This window comes from Gymnoscopelus microlampas (genome assembly GCF_963454915.1).
Source record: "Gymnoscopelus microlampas genome assembly, chromosome: 19".
In the NCBI taxonomy this organism is placed as follows: Eukaryota; Metazoa; Chordata; class Actinopteri; order Myctophiformes; family Myctophidae; genus Gymnoscopelus; species Gymnoscopelus microlampas.
The window spans coordinates 11374655-11401792 of record NC_139956.1 but is presented as its reverse complement, the minus strand read 5'-3'; the positions used below and the strand labels follow the sequence as shown (position 1 = coordinate 11401792).

Genomic DNA, 27138 nt, shown 5'->3' with positions numbered 1-27138 from the left:
TCCCTGCTCAGAGACCCTTCTTATTAACCCATTAATACCTGGAACGCATATGTGTCACTTTAGATTTATTTGGCTATTCAAAAATAGCAGATCTACAAGCTCATAGCGCGGCACCGAGTGCCGCGCTATGAGCTTGTAGATCTGCTATTTTTGAAAAATCTTGAAAAAATATTTTTTTGATTTTTTCCCAAAAACTGTTAGGATTTAGATTTTTTTTAAGAATCGCCTCAGGTCTTAATGGGTTAAAGTGCTACATTGTCCTGGGGACACATCTGCTCCTCCTCACTTGTCTTCATGGGCGTGATGTCACACAGACAAGCCTGTGTGTGCGCGCGCGTGTGTGTGTGTGTGTGTGTGTGTGCGAGAGTTTGTGTGTGTGTCAGTGGTGGAAAAACTACTCACATTTTTTACTTAAGTAAAAGTCTCAATACTGCAATGTAGAAATACTCTCTGTTAAGTAAAAGTCCAGAATTCTAAATTTACTTGAGTAAAAGTGCAAAAGTATTGGTATCCAAATGTACTTAAAGTACCAAAAGTAGAAAGTACCCATTATGCAGAATGTTAATTTTTCCAAATGTATAATACTCATTTGAAAATAGCAGCTTGTAGCTCGGCTGTTTTCAAATGGCCGAAATGTATACAGGGCTGAAGTGGTTAATGTATTTTATGTAATAATAATCCACAAAGTAACCAGTAACTAAAGTTTTCAAGTAATTGTAGTGGAGTAAAAGTACAATATTTGCCTCTGAGATGTAATGGAGTAGAAGTAAAAGTATTGCAAATTGGAAATACTCCAGTAAAGTAAAAAATACCTCTAAATTGTACTTAAGTACAGTACTTGAGTACATGTACTTAGTTACTGTACACCATTGGGGGTGTGTGTGTGTGTGTGTGTGTGTGTGTGTGTGTGTGTGTGTGTGTGCGTGTGCGCGCGGGGCAAAAGGTGAGGCAAGCAAGTCCATATACTGCCAGTTTATGTGTATAATTAATAAAGATCTACTGGTGTGTCGGCCACTGTTCACGCGTCAGTTCCCTTACTGTTCTCTAAAACATTCTTTCTTTCTAAATGAACAGATTTTTTTTCCTTTTAATTAGCCATGAAAAGTAAACCCCTAATTAAAGAACGAATACCGTGTGAGCCATTGTTCCCATTTGCCTCGAATGCTTTTTGGCAAACGTGGAGGCACGCACGCACGCACACACACACACACACACACACACGCACGCACACACACACACACATACACACACACACACACACGCACACACAGCCCTGTAGAGTAAAGAGAGCTGTGCAAGCCTCTTTGGACTGCTGGCCAGCATTAACCCATTAAGACCTGAAGCCGATTCTACAAATGTCTTCTAAATCCCAGCAGTATTCTGAAAAAACGTATGTTTCTATATCAGTGGTGCTCAAACTTTTTATTGTCAAGGACCCCCAAAAGTATATGTATTTGGCCGCCGAGTCGCCGACCCCCATCTCAAAATATTTTGTTCCAGGGACCCCCAGAAGTAAAGATTTGAGTTTGCTTTAAAACAATATATATTCAAAGATTTGCACACATTTTCACGTTTTTTTTTCCAAAAATATCAGATCTACAAGCTCGTAGCGCGGCACTCGGTGCCGCGCTATGAGCTTGTATATCTGCTATTTTTGAATAGCCCAAAGTGTAAAATAATGCTTTTTTTTAGCTCAAATTTTTTATTTGAGCTAAAAAAAAGCATCGACACAGATGCGTTCCGGGTCTTTATGGGTTAAAAAAAAAGAAAGAAAAGGCGGGACACACTTGAGTGACTTTATCGCTGCGTCGTTAGCGCTGGCAGGTCGGAGCGGCCAAACAAGCCTCGTCATTGCCCTTGAGCGGGAAGGCAGTCTGTCAGAGGGATTAGACCCGAATAGACCCTCGCCTATAATACTGCTCATCTTCTTGTGCCGCCCACTGCTAATCCCTGGCAGAAAAATGGCGTCCCATGGCGTCGGGCGATAACGTGGCTCCGAGCTGGCGTTCCACCCACTCAGCCGTGTCCCTATACCTGTGACACTCCCTGTGACACTCGCTTCATCGAGACAAAATGAGCCAATCATTAACCCATTAAGACCGTTAAAGGACGACTTCACCGATTTTCAACCTATCTTCATATAATAGGTCCTCACTAATGCTCATGATAAAATGGTACCATTTTCTTCTACTTGGTCTGTGTCTCATAGGAAACCTGTCTACCAGTGACATCATCGTTAGGCAGGATTTTTTTTTTCCAACAAGATTTCACATTTTTTATTTAGATTTGTATTAACAGGAGAACAATGGCTTCTTTTATTGCATTGCAACTTTCCAGGAATAGAAAGCCTGCAGTATTAGCTTGGATTCCCCATTGATGATGTCACTGGTAAACGGGAACTGTCCACAGCCCTCCTTTGAGACTCAGACAGAGTAGATTTTTCTTTTACCATTTTATCATGAGTATTAGTGAGGACCAATTATATGAAGATAGGTTGAAAACCGGTGAAGTCGTCCTTTAAGCACCGAGAAGCCTCGATCTCTAGGCTTTTATTTTTTAGTTTTGCTAAAAAATAAAAGCCTGGATCAGCGCGTCGGTGTTCCGGGTATAGGAAGTGTTTCATTTCCCCAGCCAACCAGAGTGCAGTGGGCGTCGCTCGTAATGTTGTGTTGACGGGACGGGGGTTGACGGACATATTGGTGAACCAATGGGATCACACACATTCTCTCGCCGGAGATGTTAAACCCGCCCCTCTAGGCACGAAAGCATGAGGGCTAGTGCAGCCTAAGCACCGCGTGACGCGCTATGAGCTTGTAGATCTGCTATCTTTGAAAATTCTTGAACATTTGTGCAAATCAAAAAGAACATATATAATTTTTAAAGCAAACATATTTCTTACTCAAATCTTTGCTTCTGGGGGTCCCTGGAACAAAATATTTTGGGGCTCCTTGACATGAAAAAGTTTGAGAACCACTGATATTATAGCAACATAAGTTGCATTTCAGGAAACTGTTAGGATTTAGAAGACATAATCCCCAGAAGCAAAGATTTGAGTTAGAAATGTTTGCTTTAAAAATATGTATATATTCAAAGATTTTCACATATTTTCACGATTTTTCTAAAATAGCAGATCTACAAGCTCGTAGCGCGGCACTCGGTGCCGCGCTATGAGCTTGTAGATCTGCTATTTTTGGATAGCCAAAGAAATAAAGAAATTACAGATTCTTTCCCCGTCTAATTGGATTAATATACTTAGTTGCCAGGGGTTCCTGAGGGCTCTATGCTTAGAGTCTGCTCCTTTTTTCCTTCTACACCAAATCTCCTGACCGAAAATAGCCGATCTGCAAATCGCAATGTGTTGCCAAATGTTCACCCCAGACTAGGGACTCTATAGGATTAATGTGGTTAAAAGAGCCTCTCTCTTGAAGATGAAGTAGTCATGAATAGGTAATGCGTTGGAACAGAGGGCATGGTATTTAATGCAAATACTCCTGTCAGCGGGCAATAGGGGGGGTAGCTATACAGTATGTATACCTCCCTTTTTACTGTGCAATCTTCAAACAAGAGGAAAGGTGTCATGCTGTGTTGTTAACACATAATGTGTAAACACAGCTGAGTTGTGCAAAAGGACCAGATTGAACGTAGGCTACCCCAGGGCAAAAATATATTTATCTAAAAAATAAAAAATAAACGCTCTGAAGAATACATTTTCTAGAATTTTCCAGCTGTCTGGCCGGGTAATAATGCTAACGGAGCTGTATGTCTGTCTGACGAGGCACGGCTACTGAGAGCCAGGCTGACTGACTGACTGACGAGAGAAGAGAGAGGTGGAATGATCTATGTGGCTCAGTGTCCTCAGCTAACTCTCTCCTGACACACTCTCTCTCACACACACACACACACACACACACACGCACTGCACTATCTCAGTGTCACACATGCCGTTCCCCCCCCCACACACACACACACACACACACACACACACACACACACACACACACATACAGTATCATAGCCTCGGGATGTCCATCTCGATTTCTCACTTTCCCTTTTCTATCTGCCGAGTTGCACCCTTTCCATTCCGACTGTCACCCACACTCCTCGCTGCCTTACCTGTCTTCTCTACATTACAAACTATTCGAAATCCCCCCCCCCACCCACTGTGGTCTTAACCTATTAAGGCCTGAGGACGAGACCTGAGGTCCCAAAACTATTCTGAAAAACGTATGTTTCTATATCAGTGGTTCTCAAACCTTTTCGTGTCAAGGACCCCCAAAATGGTATGAATTTGGCCGCCGACCCCCATCTCAAAATACTTTGTTCCATGGACCCCCAGATGCAAAGATTTGAGTTACAAATGTTCGCTTTAAAACAATATATACTCAAAGATTTGCACTCATATTCACAATTTTTCAAAAATAGCAGATCTACAAGCTCGTTGCGCGGCACTCGGTGCCGCGCTACGAGCTTGTCGATCTGCTATTTTTGAATAGCCAAAGTGTAAAATAATGCTTTTCTTTTTAGCTCAAATTGAAAAAAATGACACAGATGCGTTCCAGGTCTCAACGGGTTAAGATCAAGCTACCGAAACCGACAGGAAGAAGCCATTTGCATTTATATCATCCATCTGATGCACTCAGTGCACTTATGTGTGGCTGAGCTGAGCTGCATGGAATCAACACGACACATTGGAAATCACATGCCTGTCATCTCTCTGGCCCGGCGTCCCCGTGGCCTATTTCACATGAAACACCAACTGAGTGGATTCATAATGCAATCACACGCAGCTAGGCTCCCCCCTCTCTCTCTCCACAGGCCCCTCGCTCGCCTCTATACTGCACCAAATATTATGAACAATCCGGAATAATATTTCTGAAGAAGAGGCTATTTCTGCTCTGTTAAAGTCTCAATCAGGTTGTAAAGATCGTATCCATGATCGCGTAATGTGAATCCATTGATAAAGTTTCAATCCCCGCCGGGGTCATACCAAAGACTATAAAAAAAGGGGGGGTAGCCTAATGCCTCCCTGCTTGGCACTCAGCATCAATGGTTGGACTGCGGGGTAAGTTCCCGCACAGACTGAACTGAAATGTGTTTAAAGGGATATTATTTATATAAGCACATTAATGACCTTTTTATTTATTATGCACTTTAGTCACATTATTGTATGCACAGTCATAGTATGCACTTTAATGCCGCTCCTCTCTCTCTATGAGATGACTATCTATCCTTTTGAACTGCAATGATGAGCCTGCACAACTAAGGATTTGTATAGTCGAATCTGATTGGCGACTAATTGACAATAGTCGACTGGCAGTCGACTAATGCAACACCCCCAAAAAATAAAAATAATAATTAATAAATAATATATATATATTTTTTAATTTTTTGCATGATTCGACTGAGATTGGCAGTCGAATCAGTCTGAGTTAATTAATATAACAAATTAGGCCAATCTCTCAGTCGAATAATTAAAAAAATATATTAAAAAATTGAAAAACTTTTTTTTTTTCTTTTCATAATTCGACTAAGAGATTTGTAGTCGACTCAGACGACTCAGACACCCCTCCCCACTTGTAATGTGATGTGACAATAAAGATGATGTTATTCTAAGACCTACGGTTCAAGAGTTATAGGTCAAAACGTAAAGTGGGCTTTTATAGCGCCACCATTTGGCCGAATGTTATAATTATTTTTTTAATAATTTCACACTAAATTATGAACCTCCCCTCCAAGTCTTGTAATTCTAGCCCTTACGGTTTCTGAGAACAAAATACTTGAATTTGAGTTCTTTCATTTGCCCATTAAAGTGGATGGGGAAATTTAATGCACTAATAAATCAATATCAATTAAACTATACAACCTATCTCTTAGCAAAGTACAAGCCCTGCATTCCCGGTGAAGCCGGTCATTTTGACATATGGCACTAATTTGGGAAAAATAAACTGTGGGAGGAGTAGCACAGCAAAATAAAGTTTATCCAGAATAAAGTTTATCTATAACAATAGTCTGGTTGCCCTGTTAGGGCAACCACACTAATAACAATATGTGACCAAATTTGACTGGGAGACAGTCATCTAGCATTTTTTCATTTACATTTTTTCATGTCATATGAAGGGAATCATAGCAAAATAATGATATATTGGTTAATAAGATTGAGTGAATAGTTTTGAAACTACAGCTTGTAGAACTGAAGTCAAGTTAAGTAGAGAAAACACCACTTGAATTAGCGGTTGCTGGCCATAACCTTATATCTTAGCTACATGTTTATGCATTTATTTCATATTTACATGTTGATTTAAGCTCTGACATTTATTTCAGACATACTCTAGTATGTGAAGAGTTTAACTGGGCTATTCACTCATTTTTGAAAATGTCTCCCAGACAAAAAACAGTCACATATATATGATGACAGTCTGCAACTATGATCCTCGATCCGTAGCTGGGGGGGTTCGCAATCACGATCCATGGAAGCCCGCGAGGCGAGAATTCAGAGAAAGCTCGAAAGATTCCAGGGAAGATGTCAAAGTTACTAAATGCATTGATGGGACATGAATGTGTACAGATAGAGGGAGAGGAGCTCGCCGAGCCATGGGGAAGTCCACCCGGCAGTCTACGCCTATTGCAGCATAACTAAGTGCTTGTCCCATGGCAAGCCTGAGCCAGCCCTATAACTATAAGCTCTATCAAAAACTAAAGTTTTAAGGCCGCTCTTAAATGAGAGAGTGTCTGCCTCCTGGACCAAAACTGGTAGAAGGTTCCACAGGAGAGGAGCCTGATGGTTGAAGGCTCTAGCTTCCATTCTACTTTTGGAGATTATGGGAGCCAGAAGTAAGCTTGCATACTAGCGCAGTGTTCTAGGGATTATAAGGCAATCAATTCTTTAAGATATGATGGTGCCTGATCATTAAGGGCTTTATAGGTGAGCAGGAGTTTTTAAAATTATATTCTGGATTTCGCAGGGAGCCAGTGCTGAGAAGCTAATGTAGGATAAATATCATCTATTTTCCTAGATATTGCCAATACATGTGCAGCATCATTCCGGACCAGCCGGAGAGTCTTCAGAGACTTAAATGACCTCTCATAGAGTAATATTGCAGACATTAATGTTACTTTACCACTTTGCTTGTACTACTTAGTAATGGTACACTGCCTGTGAAATGTTGTCGGGTGTTATTGTTGCTTTTTCTCATCTTCGCTAACTTCTCATTCTGTTGTATTCCCTTGAAATTAGAAATCAAAAATGTCATCAATAAAAAGAGAGGCGGAGAAAAGAATGCTATGGAACAATTTAAACAGCCGAAATAACAAGTGACACATTTTGCGGGGGTTTTTCTCTTGTTTTTCAGAGTCCGCCACAAAATAAGTGCCTGGACGTGCCACGTGCTATAGCTCTGTGGAAGACTTAATCTCTTATCTCTTGCTTTATGTTTTGCATTTCAAAAAAAGCAGTTGTGGGTTCTCGACTGTATCCAATTAAGTCTCTAACTCCCATCTATTCCCTCTTGTTTTTCACTATCTTCATTAGGACAACTTGACAGATCAGATTCTCCAGAATGTTGAGATTCTACTGAAGCAGCTGGGAACCAGAAATAACGTCAAGGTATGAAGCCATTTATTGTCATCATATTATGCCCTTTTTCCCTGAACTCATCACTTAGACTGAACTGAAATGATCCTGACCAAGTGGGATGTCCAACTCCCTTTTTAACCTTTATTTAGCATGTATATGTAGGTGTCGCTGAGAGCAGATGCTTTTCACAGTGTGGCGGAATGCCAATTAGACCAATTAGAGCAATTTACAGCTCTCGCTGCTATATGCATGACATCATATAGCAGTAAACAGTTTAGCCTCAAACAACCTGCATCAAAAGTTTGCAAAACCAGGAAATGCCGAAGTGAAACTTTGGCACTGACACTTTGACACGTGAAAGTTGTATCATTGTTCAGTGGTTTTTCAAACTGGGCACCACCACGGCAGGGGGCCAATTGGAAAGGAGAGGAAAATGAATAAAACAAAAGAAAAGAACAATGTTTTGTTTTCAGTGAATATCTTAGTCACACTGACATTGTTCACATGGAGAAGTATTGTACTTATGCTATACTGTAGGTGAAGTATTTAATGATTTTTTTCCCCCATTTGGCCAGAGGCTGTCACTGTTGTCAGCACTCTAGTTGAAATGCCAACAAGTGGCCAATTTGTCAAAGCGGGGACGATAACAATGGCATCCCATTTTTTTTTGGGCTGCACCACCAAAACACTGCATTGTGAATTGTGCATCTTTGTTCCCAAACTGCACACGGCACAGGGACAGAGGGACACACTGGTATACAGCCGCCCGGAATGGTCATAATAGTCATCTATCTGTTCGTCGTTCACTTTCAACCCACTCACATTCTCTAAACCAGTGGTTCTCAAAACTTTTTTCATGTCCAGGACCACCAAATTAATATGGATTTCGCCGCATTGTGACGCCTTGTGAACTTGTAGATCTGCTATTTTCAAATGGGGTCAATGTACATAGGTTTAAAGTCGTTAAACTGACAACTAGTTTTGTATGGGGAGTTGCGGACCCACCCCAAGGACCCCTGAAGGGTCCCTGAACCCCACTTTGAGAACCACTGCTCTAAACTTTGGTTCAGCGCTTCTGAGGATTTCTTTAGGGTTTGTGACAATCACAGTAAATGGAGACCTGGCCCACCTGGTAAATCCAGATACTACTAATCCCACCCCACCCTATTCTGCGCATTTCCCATTGCTGTTAAAGTGGTTTTTACCTGTTCTCTTGCCAACTTTTTTTTTTTCTCTGCTAAAGTGTTTTTTTTACCTGTATTATTGCCAACTAATATTTTTCTCTTTATTTTTCTCTTTTTACTTTCTTGTTTTATTAACGTCCAGTATTGTCATTGTTATTATGTTGTTTTTATATTGTATTATTGTTATTAGCACAGTATTTTGCCTCAAGTGAGAGACAAATAATGTAGCTAAAGACAAACGGTACATGACAGACAGCATAGCGTGAGTCAGCATTCAAAACCAATGGATATATGTATTGTCAGTTTGAGCAATCAGGGCAGACAGTTATGTACATTTCCATGTACTCGAAACTGTGTGGATTTAAAGGACAACTTTTTTTACAACCAAGGTTTATGTTTTAGCTTGTAATTAACGTAATCAAAAGATGAGTGTTAACATTTCATCATTTACTGCTTTCTATAGTTTTAGCAATTTTTGCAATCTTTTTTTACAGTGGGTGGGGGCATTCTGTCCGGTGGCTAAATATGCCTTTTTCTTTACACAATAACCCGCCGATACTACTTAGATACCGATACTAATAGTTGCTGCCAAGACCGCTGCCCGTGTAAACCTCCTGAAGAGACTGGCTGGCACTGGGTGGGGTGCAAACTTCACCACCCTGCGCACCTCTACCCTTGCCCTGGCATACTCTACGGCTGAGTATGCCGCCCCTGCATGGAGTCACAGCAGCCATACAGCCTCTATCGATGTTGTGCTGAACACCGCCATGAGGGTAATTAGTGGTGCCTTACCATCAACCCCTGTCGAGTTCCTCCCCATACTGTCTGGCATTCCACCTCCAGAGCTCCGTCGAAACTTCCTGACCTTGAAGCTGGCCTGCAAGAGTGCAGATGAGCCAACAAGCCTGATTCCCCCGCCTGCTGAATATGGCCACCAGAGACTCAAACGCAAACACTTCTCCACCGAAGCTAGGAGACTCCTTACCACGAGCCCTCCACACCCTGGATGGATCCTTGACTGCTGGAACAAGCAATGGTCCAAGTCAACATCCACGTTGAGGAAGTTCATCAACTCTCCTTCAACCAACCCACCTGGGTGTGACCTACCACGGAATGCCTGGGTCAACCTCAACAGACTTCGGTCTGGAGTAGTAAAGACCCAAATCTACCTGCATATGATTGGAGTGTCTGTCACTGATCTCTGTGAATGCGGAAAACCACAGACTGTTGAACATATTATCGATGAATGCAATCTTCAAATCACCACATGGAGTCAGCGGCCTCATTGAACTGGATGATGATACCACTTCTTGGCTGATGTCCCAATTGCCTGTGTAGCCCTACACGAACGAACGAACCCGCCGATTTCTTTATTATTATTTACAGTAGCTCTTCTAGCCCCCAATAACTCATATCTGGCCATCAAAGACCACGGGACCTTTTTTTATTGTTAAAAAAATACATACTGTAAAAGCAGTAAAAAATCTTTTATTTACTTCAATTACAAGATAAAACATAAACCTTGGTTGTAAAAAAACAAAGTTGTCCTTTAAGTCTGGTACTGTACCTTAACTCTCTCTTAAATGAGCTCATTGTTTAGTATAACATATTCAAGAGCCAAAATAAGATAACGCTTTGCATTTGTATTGTGTATTGGGGGGAAAATTGCTGTTGAGCATAACATCTGTTTGGTAAATCCATGTGTGTGTGTGAGAAGTCACTCTCGATAGGCTTAAATTGATACTCAAGCACATCTATTGATTTAAACGTCAGTTTTAGGTTTGTCTCTGTGAATGCAGGTGGGATACAACAGCTGAGATATGGATGGATTTGTATGGAAAAGTGTCGAGGTTCAGTGTGAGGATGTGGATCGTGCTTCTTGATGCGCATTCTGCTCTATACTGCGTGGGATAATGACTAATAAACAGTTAATATTAGTTTGAATAATCATGAACCTGAAAGGCAGTCATCCACTCGAACACAGAGCGCATCCATAATTAAAGTTACAGTTAACCCATTGATACCTGGAACGCATCTGTGTCACTTTAGATGTCTTTGGCTATTCAAAAATAGCAGATATACAAGCTCATAGCGCGGCACCGAGTGCCGCGCTATGAGCTTGTAGATCTGCTATTTTTGAAAAATAGTGACATTTTTTTTAAAATATTTTTTTCAAAAAACTGTTAGGATTTAGATTTTTTTAAAGAATCGCCTCAGGTCTTAATGGGTTAATTAAACCGATTCTGAAAACCAATTGTACCCTGTGATTGTTAGTTGCATGGCGGAAATGTTAACTCAACGGGGCGTAGTGTCTCAGCCACCCCCCCCCCCCCTCCTGCCTATCTCGATACCACCAACACCCACTCAGCATGTTCCTTGGTACCTTTCCCCTTGAATAAACCAAATGTTGATTTAGCAGCACGCACCCATGGAAATCAAGGGTGAGGGAGATTTTCTAAAGGATTGAGGAAAAAGTACAATACTACACAAGAGCAATTTGCGTGCGTGCGTGCGTGTGTGTGCTTGTGTGTGTGAGAGAGAGAGAGAGGTAGATGAAGGATGAAAGGTGTGTGTGCACAGTTGCACACACACACACACACACACACACACACACACACACACACACACACACACGCACACACTCTCTGTATCTTCCTCTGTGATGCAGTGCTATGTTTCACTGGCAGTCGACGGGAGCCTCCATTCCAACACCATCCATTCCTAATTAGCGCTGCACTATCAGCAGGGGGCCTGTCTCATTTCTCCTCTCTACCTCTCTCTCTCTCTCTCTCTCTCTCTCTCTCTCTCTCTCTCTCTCTCTCTCTCTCTCTCTCTCTCTCTCTCTCTCTCTCTTCTCTAACATTCTTCTTATTTTCCACCGCAGCAGCCACAGACATTGGGAGTTACTTACTTTAAAACAAAAAGGAGCCCCAAAAAAATTGGCCAAGTTTTGTTTTCACTTTGTCTCTGCAGATAGATCTGCTATATTCACAGCTTTGGCCATATATTGAACGTGGACCATTTTGCCGTTAATGGCTTTATTTTTTAGATAGTTTGTTTACATTTCCTCCAAAGTCATTAAAACGTTACTGAATTTACCTGGGTAATCGAGGCAGCTTTGTCTAGACATCATTGCACATCAATAAGTCACTGATGTTTGTGTTCAATAAATATTTTCTCCAGAGAAACTTTTATGCTAGACTTGTCAGATCGATCTGCACTTTAAAAAGCAGTAAAACACAACAATAACAACTTTGACAACAAATAACCACATGATGATATTTAGTGTGTTGGATTACCTATCTCAAGCTATTTTTAAGCTTCTGCATGTTGATGTTCGTACTGAACAGTGAACAATATCCAATAGCTTGCTTGAAAATCAAACAAACTATATGTTATGATGATTTGGAAAGTGTTCAGCAGTAATGTCAAGCATTCTGTGAGTCACAATCACCGGGCTAAACGTAGCAGACCACTGGTATGGCCCTTTAAGCCATTAAGACCTGAGGCCGGTTCTACAAATGTCTTCTAAATCCTAACAGTTTTCTGAAAAACATATGTTTCTATATCAGTGGTGCTCAAACTTTTTCATGTCACGGACCCCCAAAATGATATGTGTTAAAGTTAGATGTATTCACAGAGACAAACCTGCTGTTTAAATCAATAGATGTGCTTGAGTATCAATTTAAGCATGATCGAGAGTGACTTCTCACACACCAAATCCCTTTTTGTGCACTGTAAATGTACAATAACAATGAACGAGCCACGATCAGACAAATGGGGACCAACTTGTTTACAGAAATAATTTGACTGCACCTGACATTACAAACGGTTTCACACGATTTGCTGCTGACATGAAATAACGGAAGCGTTTTTGCTTGTTACAGCAACGTCTCTCACGGCTGTGAGTCACACTGGTACAAATGCAGTGTGTTATTTTTACCAGGCACGTTGTGGGAGTTGGGAGGTAAGGAGAGGAAGATATTCTGTGGTTATTAGTAATGCCCCTCCTCGTCCTCCGTCTCCGTAGGTGTGGTTCTACAACCAGGCGTGGCACGGGGTGCCGTCCTTCCTCAGCGTGGCCAACAACGCCATCCTGAGGGCCAACCTGCCGGCGGGCCAGGACCCCCGCCAGTACGGCGTGTCCGTCTCGAGCCATCCTCTCAACCTCACCAAGGCGCAGCTCTCCTACGCGGCCTTGTAAGTTGATCAGCGTTGATTTTGACAGCAGATTTAGTTTTAGTCATAGACTTTTGAATACAATTATATATTTCATGTATTTCTGCGGTGCCTTGATGGCGTCGTAATGGCTGATTTTACACTTGGTTGCATGCTGAAAATAGCCGATCTACAAGCTTACAACACGTCGCAGCGTGACGCGTTGTGAGCTTGTAGATCTGCTATTTTCAGAGCGGGACACCCGAGCGCAACCAAACATAAAATGGCTTGTCTTTTAGTTCTACTGGATCTCTTCTCCACTAGTCCCTCACTGACATTTTAGTCTACTTTTTACTTGTTGACGAAATTGTCAACATATTTAGTCATATTTTAGTCATCATAGCTTAGTTTTTATTTAGTTTTTGTTTAGTTTTTGTCAGTGAAAAAAAGGTAGTCGAGGAAAATTTTTCGTCATAGTTTTAGTCGACGAAATCAACACTTGAAGTTGATCATCCTCCATGTTGGAACGGTACTGTACGAGCTGGGGGAGGGGGTTGAAGGGAAAAGGAAGTGACTGATGGCAGCCTGGGAGAGGGGAGAAGGAGAGAGAGAGAGAAAGATGGAGAGAGAGAGAAACATGTGGGAGGAGACAAATGCCTAAGTAAGGGAGAACAGGACGCATACGAGAAATACAATGGAGAGTGCAGGACAGTCGGATGAGGGATTCGTGGGAGTGGGCGCACACATGTGCCCGGCCCATGGGAGCCTCATGTTGGGGTATACTGTGTTTTCTCTCTAATGTTACTCAGCCCAGGGCTCGCTTGGTAGCGACTCCCCCGTGAGAGAGTGGGAGATTAATGAAGGGCTAGGCCACAACTTATACGGGCTGGCGGTACCATATGGATATATACTGTACTGTATCGCCTGTCTTTTGGAGTGTCGTTTTATTTTCCCGACTATACGACAAGTCCCTCGGAAGTAAAGCTCCCCTGACTTCGTCATCTGGAGCGGGGGAGGAGAAGGGTACTCCTGGCTCTCTGTTTGTGATGATTATACATGCTCAGAGACAAACATCATCATATTTTGTCATTTAATTATGGTGTTTTGCCTTTTCCTTTTTTTGGCTCCTCTGTGCTTCAAGTCAAGCAGCAGCATGGATATAATCTGCACCCAAACTGGGCTGCAGTCACTGCATTTTATGTGGTGAACTCCAATACCGAACAAACACACACTTCTACATGGGAGCGGGAGACATTATCACATCCACTTTTACCATTTTTCCCATTTGAATTAATGTAAGCTTTAGGGCTGTTTTAATTTTTCTTGATTTATTCTATGAATTTCTATGGGTTGCTCGTAGAAAATCAATCCTCACACAGAGCCTTTCTCATACTCACAATGCTCACAATGTTGCCATGCTACATTAAGCCTACTCTATCAACACTTTGTAATGGGATATAAGTCCCAATATTTAACTTTTTCTCGCCCCATCGTGGATATGCCGCCGTGCGCCCCCCCACATAACTTCAACCCCTACATGGAGCAAATCAACGTGCAACTATTAATTACACATGACGGAAGCGGTTCCATCGCTCCCCATTGCGTCAGCGCAAACCCAGCGGTCAGGTATTTATGTAGTGATCAGGCGCTGTCGACAGGCGTGTGAGTTAGAGAGCGACGCTGCGGCAGTAGGGTTAGCAGATAATTACGATGCCCTCGCTGCTGTAGATCCAGGGCCCAGACGTTTTTCACCATCCTCCCCCTATCTCTCTGTGTGCGGATTGCGGGCGCCTACAATTTATTAACCCATTAAGACCGGGAACGCATCTGTGTGTCATTTTTAGATTTATTTGGGCTATTTTTTAAAAATCTTTGAAATTTGTCCAAATCTTTGAATATATTTATACATTTTTATCTCAAACCTTTGCTTCTGGGGGGTCCCTGGAACAAAATATTTTGAGATGGGGGTCCGCGGCCAAATACATATCATTTTAGGGGTCCTTGACATGAAAAAGTTTGAGAACCACTTACAGCAACATACGTTTTTTTCAAAAAACTGTTAGGATTTAGAAGACATTTGTAGAATGTCCCCCAGAAGCAAAGATTTGAGTTAAAAACGTTTGCTATAAAAGACATAAATTCAAAGAATTGCACACATTTTCACAGTTATTTAAAAAAAAAAATAGCAGATCTACAAGCTCATAGCGCGGCACCGAGTGCCGCGCTATGAGCTTGTAGATCTGCTATTTTTGTTTTGTTTTAATATAGCCAAAGAAATGTTAAAATGACACACAGATGCGTTCCCGGTCTTAATGGGTTAACCACGATGTCCGGATAAGCCCTGGGCTCCTGCGTCCCTGTTGAAGCGCCGTGTCTCTTGGGGAAAGGAGCCCGGCGCGAAGGCAAGACGTGACTGTGGGTGATTATGTGCAGTGGTGGACAAGACACTCAACCCCAGTACTCAACTCAAGGTGTTGGGGAACAGGAAAAATAAATGTTCAAAGGATGTGTTTATGAAGTACAAAGTAGAAAACAAAAGTATAGATACTATTTTTTGAGTTACCCATTAAAACCGAGAAAGATTCTGTGTCATTTTAGATTTTAGCGTTTAGATTTTAGATTTTAGCTATTCAAAAATATTTTTTTATTTTGGCCATCGTACACACAGACAGCTTTGTCATCAAAAAATGTGTATGTTGAAATTATTTCAAGTTCAACACATGGAATCATATAGACTCTTATATAAATACATATAAATACACACACATGTATATTTGCTCTCGTCCATGCATTCATTCATTTTATATCCTATTTTTCAGTTCTCAGTGATGACCAGATTGTCATAAACAGTTTTTATGACAATCAAAAAGCTAAACTAAATAAAAACCAACAGCAGGGCAGCTTTTGAAAACAGTCAACAACGCATAAAGAAAAAATACAACACTTTCACCTTTGTTTTGCCATTCAGCAGAAATCTGAGCGAATTGGTTTTACATACTCAGTCCATCTAGTCCAAATCCAAAAGATATTTTCTTCCTGAGTTCTGGGAGAGAAAGACAGTTTTTCCATTCTATATAGTATGTCATGAATTATTTCGATCCATTCCTCCACTGTGGGGGACCATTTTCTTGTAATAGCCTTCTTACTTGCTACCAGAAGGGTCAGAATTAGTTTCTTATCGATGTTATCATATGCCTTTTTCTCTCCCAGAAGTGTTGTGTAGTGAAGATATCATATTGCTGAGACCATGTGAGGATTATGGTCATGGTTCAGAAAGCAAACATCTAACTATACATTCTGCACATTTCTGCGTGCGTGTCAGCGCTGCTGTCCTTCACTCAGCTTGAGAACCATCCAACCGAACTAACTCAAACTCAGATGAGAGAGCGGTGCCCTGCGGTGAAGTCGGTCAGATACTGTAGGCAGACCATGTAGTTTTGTTGTTGTTACTTGGAGTCTCTGATTAATTCCATTTCTTCATTTTTGGGATTCTGGATTCACCGTTCAGGAATGTTTTACAAACTCAGTGGTGGGAAAAAGTACTAAAATTCTTTACTTAAGTAAAAGTATCAATACTGCAATATAGAAATACTCTGTTACAACGTAAAAGTCCAGAATTCTAAATTTACTTTGATTAAAAGTACAAAAGTATTGGCATCAAAATATACTTTAAGTACCAAAAGCAAAAGTACAAAAATGTTTGAAAATAGCAGATCTACAAGCTCACAACGCGTTGCGATGCGATGCGTTGTGAGCTTGTAGATCGGCTATTTTCAAATAACCTACGTATAAGATAGGGCTAAAGTAGTTAATGTATGTTTCATAATATCCTAATTTATATCTGAAAAGTAACTGGTAACTAAAGTTTTCGAATCATTTTAATGGAATAAAAATACAATATTTGCCTCTGAGATGTAGTGGAGTAGAAGTAAGAGTATTGGAAATTGGAAATACTCAAGTAAAGTACAAATACCTCAAAATTGTACTTAAGTACAGTACTTAAATAAATGTACTTAGTTACTTTCCACCACTGCTAAAACTCTGCACGAGTCAAAGACATCACCGGGTATAGGTAAACGATAGAAATAAAGTAATTTCTTGGATGAACTACTCCTTTAAGTCTTGAGCTGAGAAGACATTATCCACTGAAACCCTTTATACTTCGATGACCGGGGTCTTTAGTTGGTCCCCTTCTTTTTTCCTCCACAGTACACCAATCTCTTAGCCGAAAATTGCCGATATACAAGTTATGCGAGCTTGTTGATCGGCTATTCAAGCAGAATGTTTGCCTATTATATAATGCCCAGAATAGACACGCTAGGGTTCATGTGGTTAAAATGACCACATGAACCTGTACACTGATGTTAATTTGGTGATCTCTCTGCACGGTTTGTATCCCTTAATATTAACATCCACTTTATTTGATACTGTAGATTAAAATAAAATGACAAAATGTGAGTTTTAGAAAACGTTTAGAAAATAGCAGATCTACAAGGTCACAATGGGTCGTGTGACATGTTGTAATATCGTAGATAATAATAAAACAAATGTGTGGTTAAGTGTTTAATTCCCACTGTCATCTTCATAGTAAGAAATAAGAAAAGTTAGCATTTTCCTACTGTATTGAGAGTTTTAAGTTCAAGTTGTTGGAGAATAGCAACAGGCCTGCTGGTGGACTAATACCAAAATCCCTTGTTGAATTTCACACTAATCTCTTACTTACCAAGAGAAGACACCACATTGCTGGTATTTCTCCATAATTGCACTATAATAACAGCTGACAACAGCATTCTACAAAAGGAATTAAAACTTTTTTTTTCGCCCTTCTGTAGCGTACCAAGTAGCACTACTAATGGCCTAAATGTTGTGCTTGATGCTCAAGAGCAGATCATTATCAGTTGAAGTTGCGAATCACTCCAGACCTTGTTTCGAACTCCTGGAGGAAATCAACACATGCAAATCCCTTTCCTCTGCTGTGTGTCTTCCTCACTGTTCCATCTATTAGTTTATTAGCGGGGTCGCTTGTCCTCTTCCTCGAAGCAATTAGCCAACTTCAGCTGTTCAAGGTTAGCTCATTAGCCATTTTGTCACCTCGTACTACCCGCCTTCATGGCTATAGAGCGCGCAACAAGCAACGAAACCTGTTGGAAATGTGGGGCGGCGGGCGGCTCTCGCTGTGGTAAAGGCTTTCATATTTATGTGTCCTAATTGCGTCTGGTCGCTGCTGATAAATGCAGCCGCATATCCACACAGGGTAACTTATTTAACCCATTAAGACCGGGAACGCTTCTGTATCACTTTAGATTTATTTGGCTATTCAAAAATAGCAGATATACAAGCTCATAGCGCGGCACCGAGTGCCGCACTACGAGCTTGTAGATCTGCAATTTTTGGGGAAAAATCATGAAAATGGGAGCAAATCATTGAATATATATAGATTTTTTAAAGCGAACATTTGTAACTCAAATCTTTGCTTCTGGGGGTCCCTGGAACAAGATATTTTACAAATGTTTGCTTTAAAAATATTTTAAAAATCTAAGATTTGCACAAATTTTCACAATTTAAAAAAAGAAAATAGCAGATCTACAAGCTCATAGCGCGGCACTCGGTGCCGCGCTATGAGCTTGTATATCTGCTATTTTTGAATAGCCAAAGAAATCTTAAAATGACACCGATGCGTTCCAGGTTTTAATGGGTTAATATGCTAATAGCGCCACAGGAAGTCTTGTGAGAGATTATCACAGGCCGAGGGAGTGGAGGATACCGGGGGTTAATAAAATATAGCACTGCTAATTACAAAGACACGGCAAAGACATTATGAAGGATGATGAGGATGATGCATTATGTATATGCATCACAGTGAATCAAAGGTCAACATCTCAGAGGAGGAAATTGATTGAACTCTTCAATGCTTCAAACGGCACACGGCACACCGGAGAGACTAGAACGGGATTACAATACTAGAATATGAAAGGTGTACTATTAGAAATCCAGTCTTCTACTATAATTATGAAATGAAGAGGGTCTTGTGTCCTTAAATGTAACCTATTGTCAATTTAAGAGTTTAAATGTAACCTATTGTCAACCTAAGAGTTTAAATGTAGCCTATTGTCAACCTAAGAGTTTAAATGTAGCCTATTTTCAAGCTAAGAGTTTAATTGGCTTTTTTTTTTCCCCATTTAAAGAGACGTCTATATAACCCTCCCCAGCTGGACAAAGGTGAGCGTCTGCATCAATAAGTGCAGGACCGTCACCGCTTGTCCACTGTTTGTCTCTGTACACAGACCTTCATCGGGTTATCTGATCAGATAACTGACAGCTCTTAAGTCTTCTCCGACACACCTGTCGATCAGTATGGGCGTGCGAAAGTTCTGAAAATAATTAAAAAGGAAAGTCTGCACAGGCAGCTGCTGCTCCGAGAAAGTTTAATGTGCAAAGGTTACAACATTTTTTCGACCATCAAGTGGCCTTCCTCGGGGGCAAAAGTTCTGCCCTTATTACAATTAGGTTTTCAACGCACGAATAAAAGCTAACATCTACATATAGTCGACATGTAGTTGTATATTATTTTAGACAGAACTGCAATTTCTACAAGTTTTCCCAATGTGGTTTTATTGAATAATACATTTTGATTCTGTGTTGTTTGTAATTAGTGCTATCACTCAACCATGATACACAAGAGAGAATCCTTATTTGGTACTTGAGTTATTAACTCGTCCTTATCCATCTCTCAAGTTGGCTTGATTGTGCAGTCAAACAAGTAAATGATTACACAATTTCAAATTACAAATAAATTAATTAATAATAATGATTATTATTCAATGTGGCTGTGACAAATTCGGAGTCATACACAGGGGCGGAAATCTGGCTTGAGGCTGGGGGGGGGTCGGCCGCTCGCAAAGCGTGCAGAGAAATTCTGTTTGTATTTCTTTTCGTGTATGGTTACTTTATTTCAGTTTTAGGGTTAGGGTTAGGTTAGGGTTAGGTTATTTAATTCTTATTTTTGCCTAATTTTACTGATTTATTATCAAAAAGAATATTTTAACATTTATTTTTAGCGGCGCTAGCCGCTCTATACCTGACATTGTCTGTGTGCGTCAAAGTTGTGATTGGTCAGGTGCGTCAACAAAGTGATTGGTCAAGCTTCACGTGACACATGGCTATAAACACATTATAAACACATATCGATGATAAAATGTATCAAAGGCGCCGCTACCTTCACACAGGGTGTGACATCATAGATACATCACAGATGACTGACGTCTCATAGATGACATCAGTCGTCTTCTGATTGGTCAACTGCCTTTTTCGGATAGATAAGAACCGTGTATAAAGACCTCCGTAACGAGTCAACGTAAACTCATTTTTCATTTAGATTTGTGGCTTCCCTCCAGATCCAATCAGCTTGTGTCCAGTTTTAGCTGCCTTTATACCTCCCATCATGTTAAGAGCCGCCGCCCGACTCTCTGTCTCTGGTGTCCGGAGTATAACGCGTGTGTTCCTAACGCGTGTGTTCCGCGCAGTTCCTGCGGCCTTGAGGCGTTACTCGCATGGCAAGCAGGAGACGGACGAAGAGTTCGACGCCCGCTGGGTAACCTATTTCAACCAGCCCGACATCGACGCCTGGGAACTGAGAAGAGGGATGAACGCATTGATCGGTTATGATCTGGTGCCCGAACCTAAGGTTATCGAGGCGGCGCTTAGAGCTTGTCGGAGGTTGGACGACTTTGCCAGCGCCGTCCGGATCTTGGAAGCCGTCAAGGACAAGTCGGGCCCCCACAAAGACATCTACCCGTACGTGATTCAAGAACTGCGGCCGACGCTAGACGAACTTGGAATCTCCACCCCTGAAGAACTGGGCATTGACGGAGTATAGCAGCTTCTCTATATAACTGTGGGCACCACTTGGACATGGAAACCTTGTGCTGAAATCTTTGCCTCGTACAATGATTTTGTTGATAATTAATTAAGTTATTTTTCATTTAAAATATTGATGAAACTAATTGTGGCATCCCTGTGTTATCTCCGATGATTGATGACTTCCGTCTTGCCCAAATATGGAGGGACAGGGGCAGCGTTGCCAGATTCTGTGAGAGCAAACAAGCAACCAGGTCTAGGAAAACCAGCCCAAAAGAGGCGACTATGGGCCACATGAGCACTTTAACATATAAATCAGCTATTTGAAAATAGCAGATCTACAAGCTCACAACGCGTCGCATCGCGACGCGTTCTGAGCTTGTGGATCGGCTATTTTCAAATCAAATATTGTGGGGAAATTATAATAGGCAGATCTGGCAACCCTGAGTGCCATGCACTTGGAGGCCGCAGTGTATGACATCAGTTCTGTGACATCATAATGATTACATCAGGGAGTAACAACAGCGGTGGCGGCAAGGGTTGCCCGACGGTCGTAGCAGTGGGGGGGCGCCCCGCCCCCAACCCTGGATCCTCACAACCAATAAGTGAGGCATCATCAGCCTGCCCTGCAGCCCCGCTCCGCGACCTCTTTAACCCCGTTAGGACCTGAGGCCGATTCTACTAATGTCTTCTAAATTCTAACAGTTAAAAATAAAAAAAATAAAAAAATGTATGTTGCTATATCAGTGTTTCTCAAACTTTCTCATGTCAAGGACCCCCTCAAAATGATATATATTTGGCCGCGGACCCCCACCTCAAAATGTTTTGTTCCAGGGACCCCCCCCAGAAGCTCTGACATCACGTAACATGAATATCTATGAGCGGCTGGTCTTGTGTCCCTTTTATACCCATATACAGTATGGAGATCCATGATGTCATCAATACAACATCATAGTACTGACGTCATAGACAAGCCTCTGAGTGCTATGGTAGTGGGTATACTGTGCTGGGTACTACACTCGCGGGTATAACGAGTACTCTGGCAACAAGTAAAAGGGTATTGCATAACCGGGTGGGTTATGCATTCCCATGTTCAATCGTTCCTGACTATATTATATATTATTATGATATATAAATGGCAGAAAATAAGGAAAAGCATAATCCAAGGCGTCTTACTTTATACTTTGTAAACCAATACTTATTTTACCAGGATCGGCTCTGTGCTTGGTCTGCTCTTTTTTCCCCTTGCTGATCTACAAGTTCACAATGCATTGGAATGGAACCCGTTTTGAGCTTGTAGATGCTCTTTTTGGTTGAATGTTCTCCCCAGAATAGGGATGCTAGGGTTCAAGTGGTTAAACATCTTTAACGTTTCCTGGTCTGCTCTCCCCGAGTTATCCCCTAATCCATGAAGACCTGAAGCCGATTCTACAAATGTCTAAATCCCAACAGTTTTCAGAAAAACACATGTTTCTATATCAGTGGTGCTCAAACTTTTTCATGTCAAGGACCCCCAAAATGATATGTATTTGGCCGCCGACCCGCATCTCAAAATAGTTTGTTCCAGGGACCCCCCAGAAGCAAAGATTTTAGATAAAAATGTTTGCTTTAAAATTATAAATATATATTCAAAGATTTGCTCACATTTTCACGATTTTTCAAAAATAGCAGATCTACAAGCTCGTAGCGTGGCACTCGGTGCCGCGCTATGAGCTTGTATATCTGCTATTTTTGAATAGCCAAAGTGTAAAATAATGCTTTTTAGCTCAAATAAAAAAATGACACAGATGCGCCTTCCAGGTCTTAATGGGTTAACACATATAATGGAGGGCGATGATTGAATGATTCATTAAAAGAGACTAAAAGAGTTAATTTATATGTGAAACTCGCAAGGGAGCTTATGATGAATTTGTTCTAAAAAAAAAGACTTATCTTTGATTGTTTGCAAGTGTTTGAATGGCAAACTAATTAAGTCATTGCTACATGCCACATGGACATCAATTTTCCTAAATTATATACACTATACACGTGCCAACATTGGTTGAGTGCTTCACCGTTGTGAAAGTGGAAGATGAATAGTGCTAGCTAAAGTTAAAAGCTATGTTTCCCTTCCTCCAAATATATTGCTTGAGAAAAATCATGGAGTGTTAGGCTACCAGTTTAGATTTCTCACAATGGAAAACTCTGCACAATTTTCTCTCAGTGAGACTCTCTCAACCATGCAATCTCTGACTTATTGACATATTCCGTGTCGGGTTGATTTCCAGTTTAAAGGCCTCTCTGGCCTTGATTTCTTTTTGTTGGCAGAGGGACAACTGTGTTGTACAGTATATCAGTGCCTGTAGTGCGCAGCAAACTGGATTACTCTTTCAAGGAAGTCTGTTTCCTCTTTGAAATAACCTCTGTATTTCATACTAAAAACATGTATTCATGTCTTAAGTCATGAGTCCTATGAATTTACCGTGTAATTGGATTTGCCTCGACATGATGTCTGTCAAACAATCCAGTGCTGTCAAGGCAAAATGGGACGTAAAATCAATTCTTGTCATTTTGGCCCGGATAAAATCGAGAAACATTATAGCTGAGAAGCAAAATCCATCTCTCGAAAGCAGTTAAAGTTAAAGTAATACACTGTAATCATTCTGTATATGCATTTGCTGTCCTATATCGCAATGCTCTGAAACGTTGTGACGGTAACGTCTTGCCCTCTGTGCTCTTGTCCAATCACAGGGTCACGACATCCTCAGACGTGGTGGTGTCCATCTGCGTGATCTTTGCCATGTCGTTCATCCCCGCCAGCTTCGTCCTCTTCCTCATCCAGGAGAGAGTGAACAAGGCCAAGCACTTGCAGTTTGTCAGCGGCGTCAACCTGACCGTCTACTGGGTAGCCAACTTTGCCTGGGATATGGTAGGTACCACCTCCATCAGACAGCCGTATCACCTCTTTAATCTATTAAGATCTGGAGAAGCATCTGTGTCATTTTTGGGATCTGAGCTAAAAAGCATTATTTTACACTTTGGCTATTCAAAAATAGCAGAAATACAAGCTCATAGCGCGGCACCGAGTGCCGCGCTATGAGCTTGTAGATCTGCTATTTTTCAGAAATCGTGAAAATGTGTGCAAATCTTGGAATATATATATATATTTTTAAAGCGAGCATTTGTAACTCAAATCTTTGCTTCTGGGGGTTTTTGAGATGGGGGTCCGCGGCCAAATACATTATCTAAAAATGCTTTCGAAATCCTAACAATATGTTGCTATCTCAGTGGTGCTCCAGCTTTTTCATGTCAAGGCCCCCCAAAATGATGTATTTGGCCGCGGACCCCCATCTCAAAACATGTTGTTCCAGGGACCCCCAGAGTCACAGATCGGAGTTAAAAAGTGTTCGCTTTAAAAAAAAACAGCAGATCTACAAGCTCACAGCTCGGCACTCGGTGCCGCGCTGTGAGCTTGTAGATCTGCTATTTTTTTAATAGCCAAAGACATCTAAAATGACGCTTTCCCGGTCTAAATGGGTTAATTGAGTCCCGCTACAGGGGGTACATATGGCTTTGCACTCTCACATTATCACCAGCTGTTTTGCCTGGTGCAGAGAGAGGGAGACTCTTTGAAATGAAGCAGTGCATGCCAAAAGGCTCGGGCCACATGGAGGATGTGCTTTGACATATTCTTTAAAAAGAAAACGAAATATAGCTTAATCATTGCCTGTACCATCCACCTTAATGGGACCGGGGCTCTTTGCACATTTTTAACCTGAATCTTATTGCATCTGCTCTCCACCGAATGATATGTTTTTGAGGGCAAGCTCTCGAGACAAAACATTTCCGTCGACTACCTTTTTTCACTGACGAAAACAAAATAAAAACTAAGCTGTGATGACTTAAACTAAGACTAGATATATTGACAATTTCGTCAACAATAAAAACTAGACTAAAATGTTAATGTTGCAACACTGCTCACAATAAGACAATAGTAATCAGGAAAATGTTTTGGTTAAGAGGCCCTTTAAATTTCCAGATGCAGTACGATACAGGTAGTACGGTACATAACATGTTCCTGTAACTCCACTACTTTTTCCAGCAACTATGTATCTTTTTCCAATTCAATAACACAGTTACAATTCATGAAATTCAAATGGGCTTACTCGTTACTTTATGTGACAACAGTGGACAATTTCAGAGTATTATAAGGTTCTCACCTTATAGCCTCAGCACAGTAAGCATTTAGAATAGCACAGGCATGATGACCCACCATATTCTGCCTCTGATTAGGTTAGGTTTGGCACGAGGAGTGATGATTTTAATAAGGTAGGATACATTATCACAGTAAGCCAATCTGAAGCAGAGTTGGGCAGGTCCTGCCTTCGCCATCCTGGGTAAAAACACACACGCGCACACACGTGCGTCACATGTGATAATAGTAGAGTTATCTCGCCTCACTCTGTGCCACAGGACCACTAAAATAATGTGTACATTAACCCATTAACGTTTTTTTTTTTCTAAATCCTAACGCTTAAAAAAATATAGGTATTCAAAGATTTGCACACATTTTCACAATTTTTCAAAAATAGCAGATCTACAAGCTCATAGCGCGGCACTCGGTGCCGCGCTATGAGCTTGTATATCTGCTATTTTTGAATAGCCAAATAAATCTAAAAATGACGCGTTCCCGGTCTTAATGGGTTAATATTGAAGCAAAAAAAGTGATACAAAAGTAACTTCCCCTATTAACTAAATACTTTTATAATGCAGTAACTGCTCAATTAATTCAGTTACCTTTTGAGGGCAATAACCAGTAACTGTAACAACATTTTCAGTAACTTGCACAACTCTGGTCACTTTTGCCCTGGTTTTCTTTTCTTTTAAGTAAATTAATCTTGAACTCTCTGGGAGATATTTATTTACAGCTTGGGCTGTATGGAAAGAATAATTCAGCTCCATTAATGGTGCAAAATGCACATCGGGCGCTGCCTTTTGGGAAACCGGGTACTTAAGTAGATGTTATTGGCTGACACACAATTATCGACACCGGCCGCTGCCATTGGTTATGCTCAACAAGCTTACTAGCGACAAACGGGCAAGTGAAGTGGTGGGACATTGGCAGTTGCCTTAATCCATTTAGACCAGGAACGCATCTGTGTCATTTTAAGATTTCTTTGGCTATTAAACAATAGCAGATATACAAGCTCATAGCGCGGCACCGAGTGCCGCGCTATGAGCTTGTATATCTGCTATTGTTTTAAAAAATCTTGGTTTTAACATTTTTGACTCCAATCTGTGCTTCTGGGGGTCCCTGGAACAAAATATTTTGAGATGGGGGGTCCGTGGCCAAATACATATACATTTCGGGTGGTCCTTGACATGAAAACGTTTGAGAACCACTGATTATAGAAACATACGTTTTTTCAAAAAAACTGTTAGGATTTAGAAGACATTTGTAGAATCCCCCAGAAGCAAAGATTTGAGTTACAAATGTCCGCTTTAAAAATATATATATTCAAAGATTTGCACAAATGCTCATGATTAAAAAAAAATAAAAAAAAGATCTACAAGCTCATAGCACGACACTCGCGCTATTGTTGAATAGCCAAAGTATAAGATAATGGTTAAAGTGGGTAAAATCTAAAATGACAGATCTGCTTTCCCGGTCTTAATGGGTTAAGGCCAAATGAGAGTAAACAGTTTATCATGAAACTGTGGAAGGGGATTGGCGTCTGGGCAGCTCAAGCATTATGGCAGACAAATACTGACTTGAGTAAGAAGAGAAATGTTATTATGCAGGCAGTGGAAAGGTTTTAGCCTGGAGCTGTCCGCATTACCATATCCTCCAACCACACAATGCTCTATGGATGGAAAGACATATTGTTGAAGGAATATGTTTGAATGGGACAGAAAGATAAATTCCAATATTTCAGCGGGATCATTTTCACTGTGTTATCTGTGACAGCTATATAAAGTCTATTATTATCATTTTTTTTTCCTGCAGTAAGTTAATGTGATGTAGACACTGGAGGGCTTTGCAGTCAAAGGGAGTGAGGATGAGCAAACATAATGTCGATTCAACAGCGCTCAATAAAATACCAACTTAGAATGCCTTAAATCTACAACTTTTTTTTTTTTTTTTACCATTGTAGTGTTTTTTTATTTTATTACTTTTGTTTTGAATCATGGGCACCACTACATCACGAGCTCTTTATTTTTTCCCATAACTTATCAGTCAACTAGTAGCTTCAAAATGACAGAACCATTGTTCAGTCGTTCGTTATAGGGTGTCACAGGGCAGGCAATTTGCCTCAGACAGAGGAGGATTGGATTGCTTGGTTGTTAATTGAAATAATTGGAAATTAAAAGAGGGATATATGGATG

The 27138-nt window shown here is 41.0% G+C and overlaps 2 protein-coding genes across 2 annotated transcripts in view; both read left to right on the top strand.

Annotated features, from left to right (window-relative positions):
• The window catches only part of LOC311034377 (phospholipid-transporting ATPase ABCA1), a gene marked incomplete at its 5' end in the record, with an annotated part of 244246 nt that overhangs the window by 139450 nt on the left and 77658 nt on the right, over positions 1-27138 (top strand). The window contains 3 exons of the mRNA XM_084042257.1: positions 7529-7603; positions 12788-12957; positions 23503-23680. Of these exons, the coding sequence (XP_083898383.1) occupies positions 7529-7603; positions 12788-12957; positions 23503-23680 (423 nt within the window). The remainder of the gene's footprint in view (positions 1-7528; positions 7604-12787; positions 12958-23502; positions 23681-27138) is intronic.
• On the top strand, positions 20357-20877 carry LOC311034627 (cytochrome c oxidase subunit 5A, mitochondrial-like; the record flags this gene model as incomplete). The annotated part of the gene is made up of 1 exon (XM_084042526.1): positions 20357-20877. One exon carries the CDS (start codon positions 20357-20359, stop codon positions 20789-20791), a length of 435 nt encoding a protein of 144 aa, XP_083898652.1. The 3' UTR covers positions 20792-20877.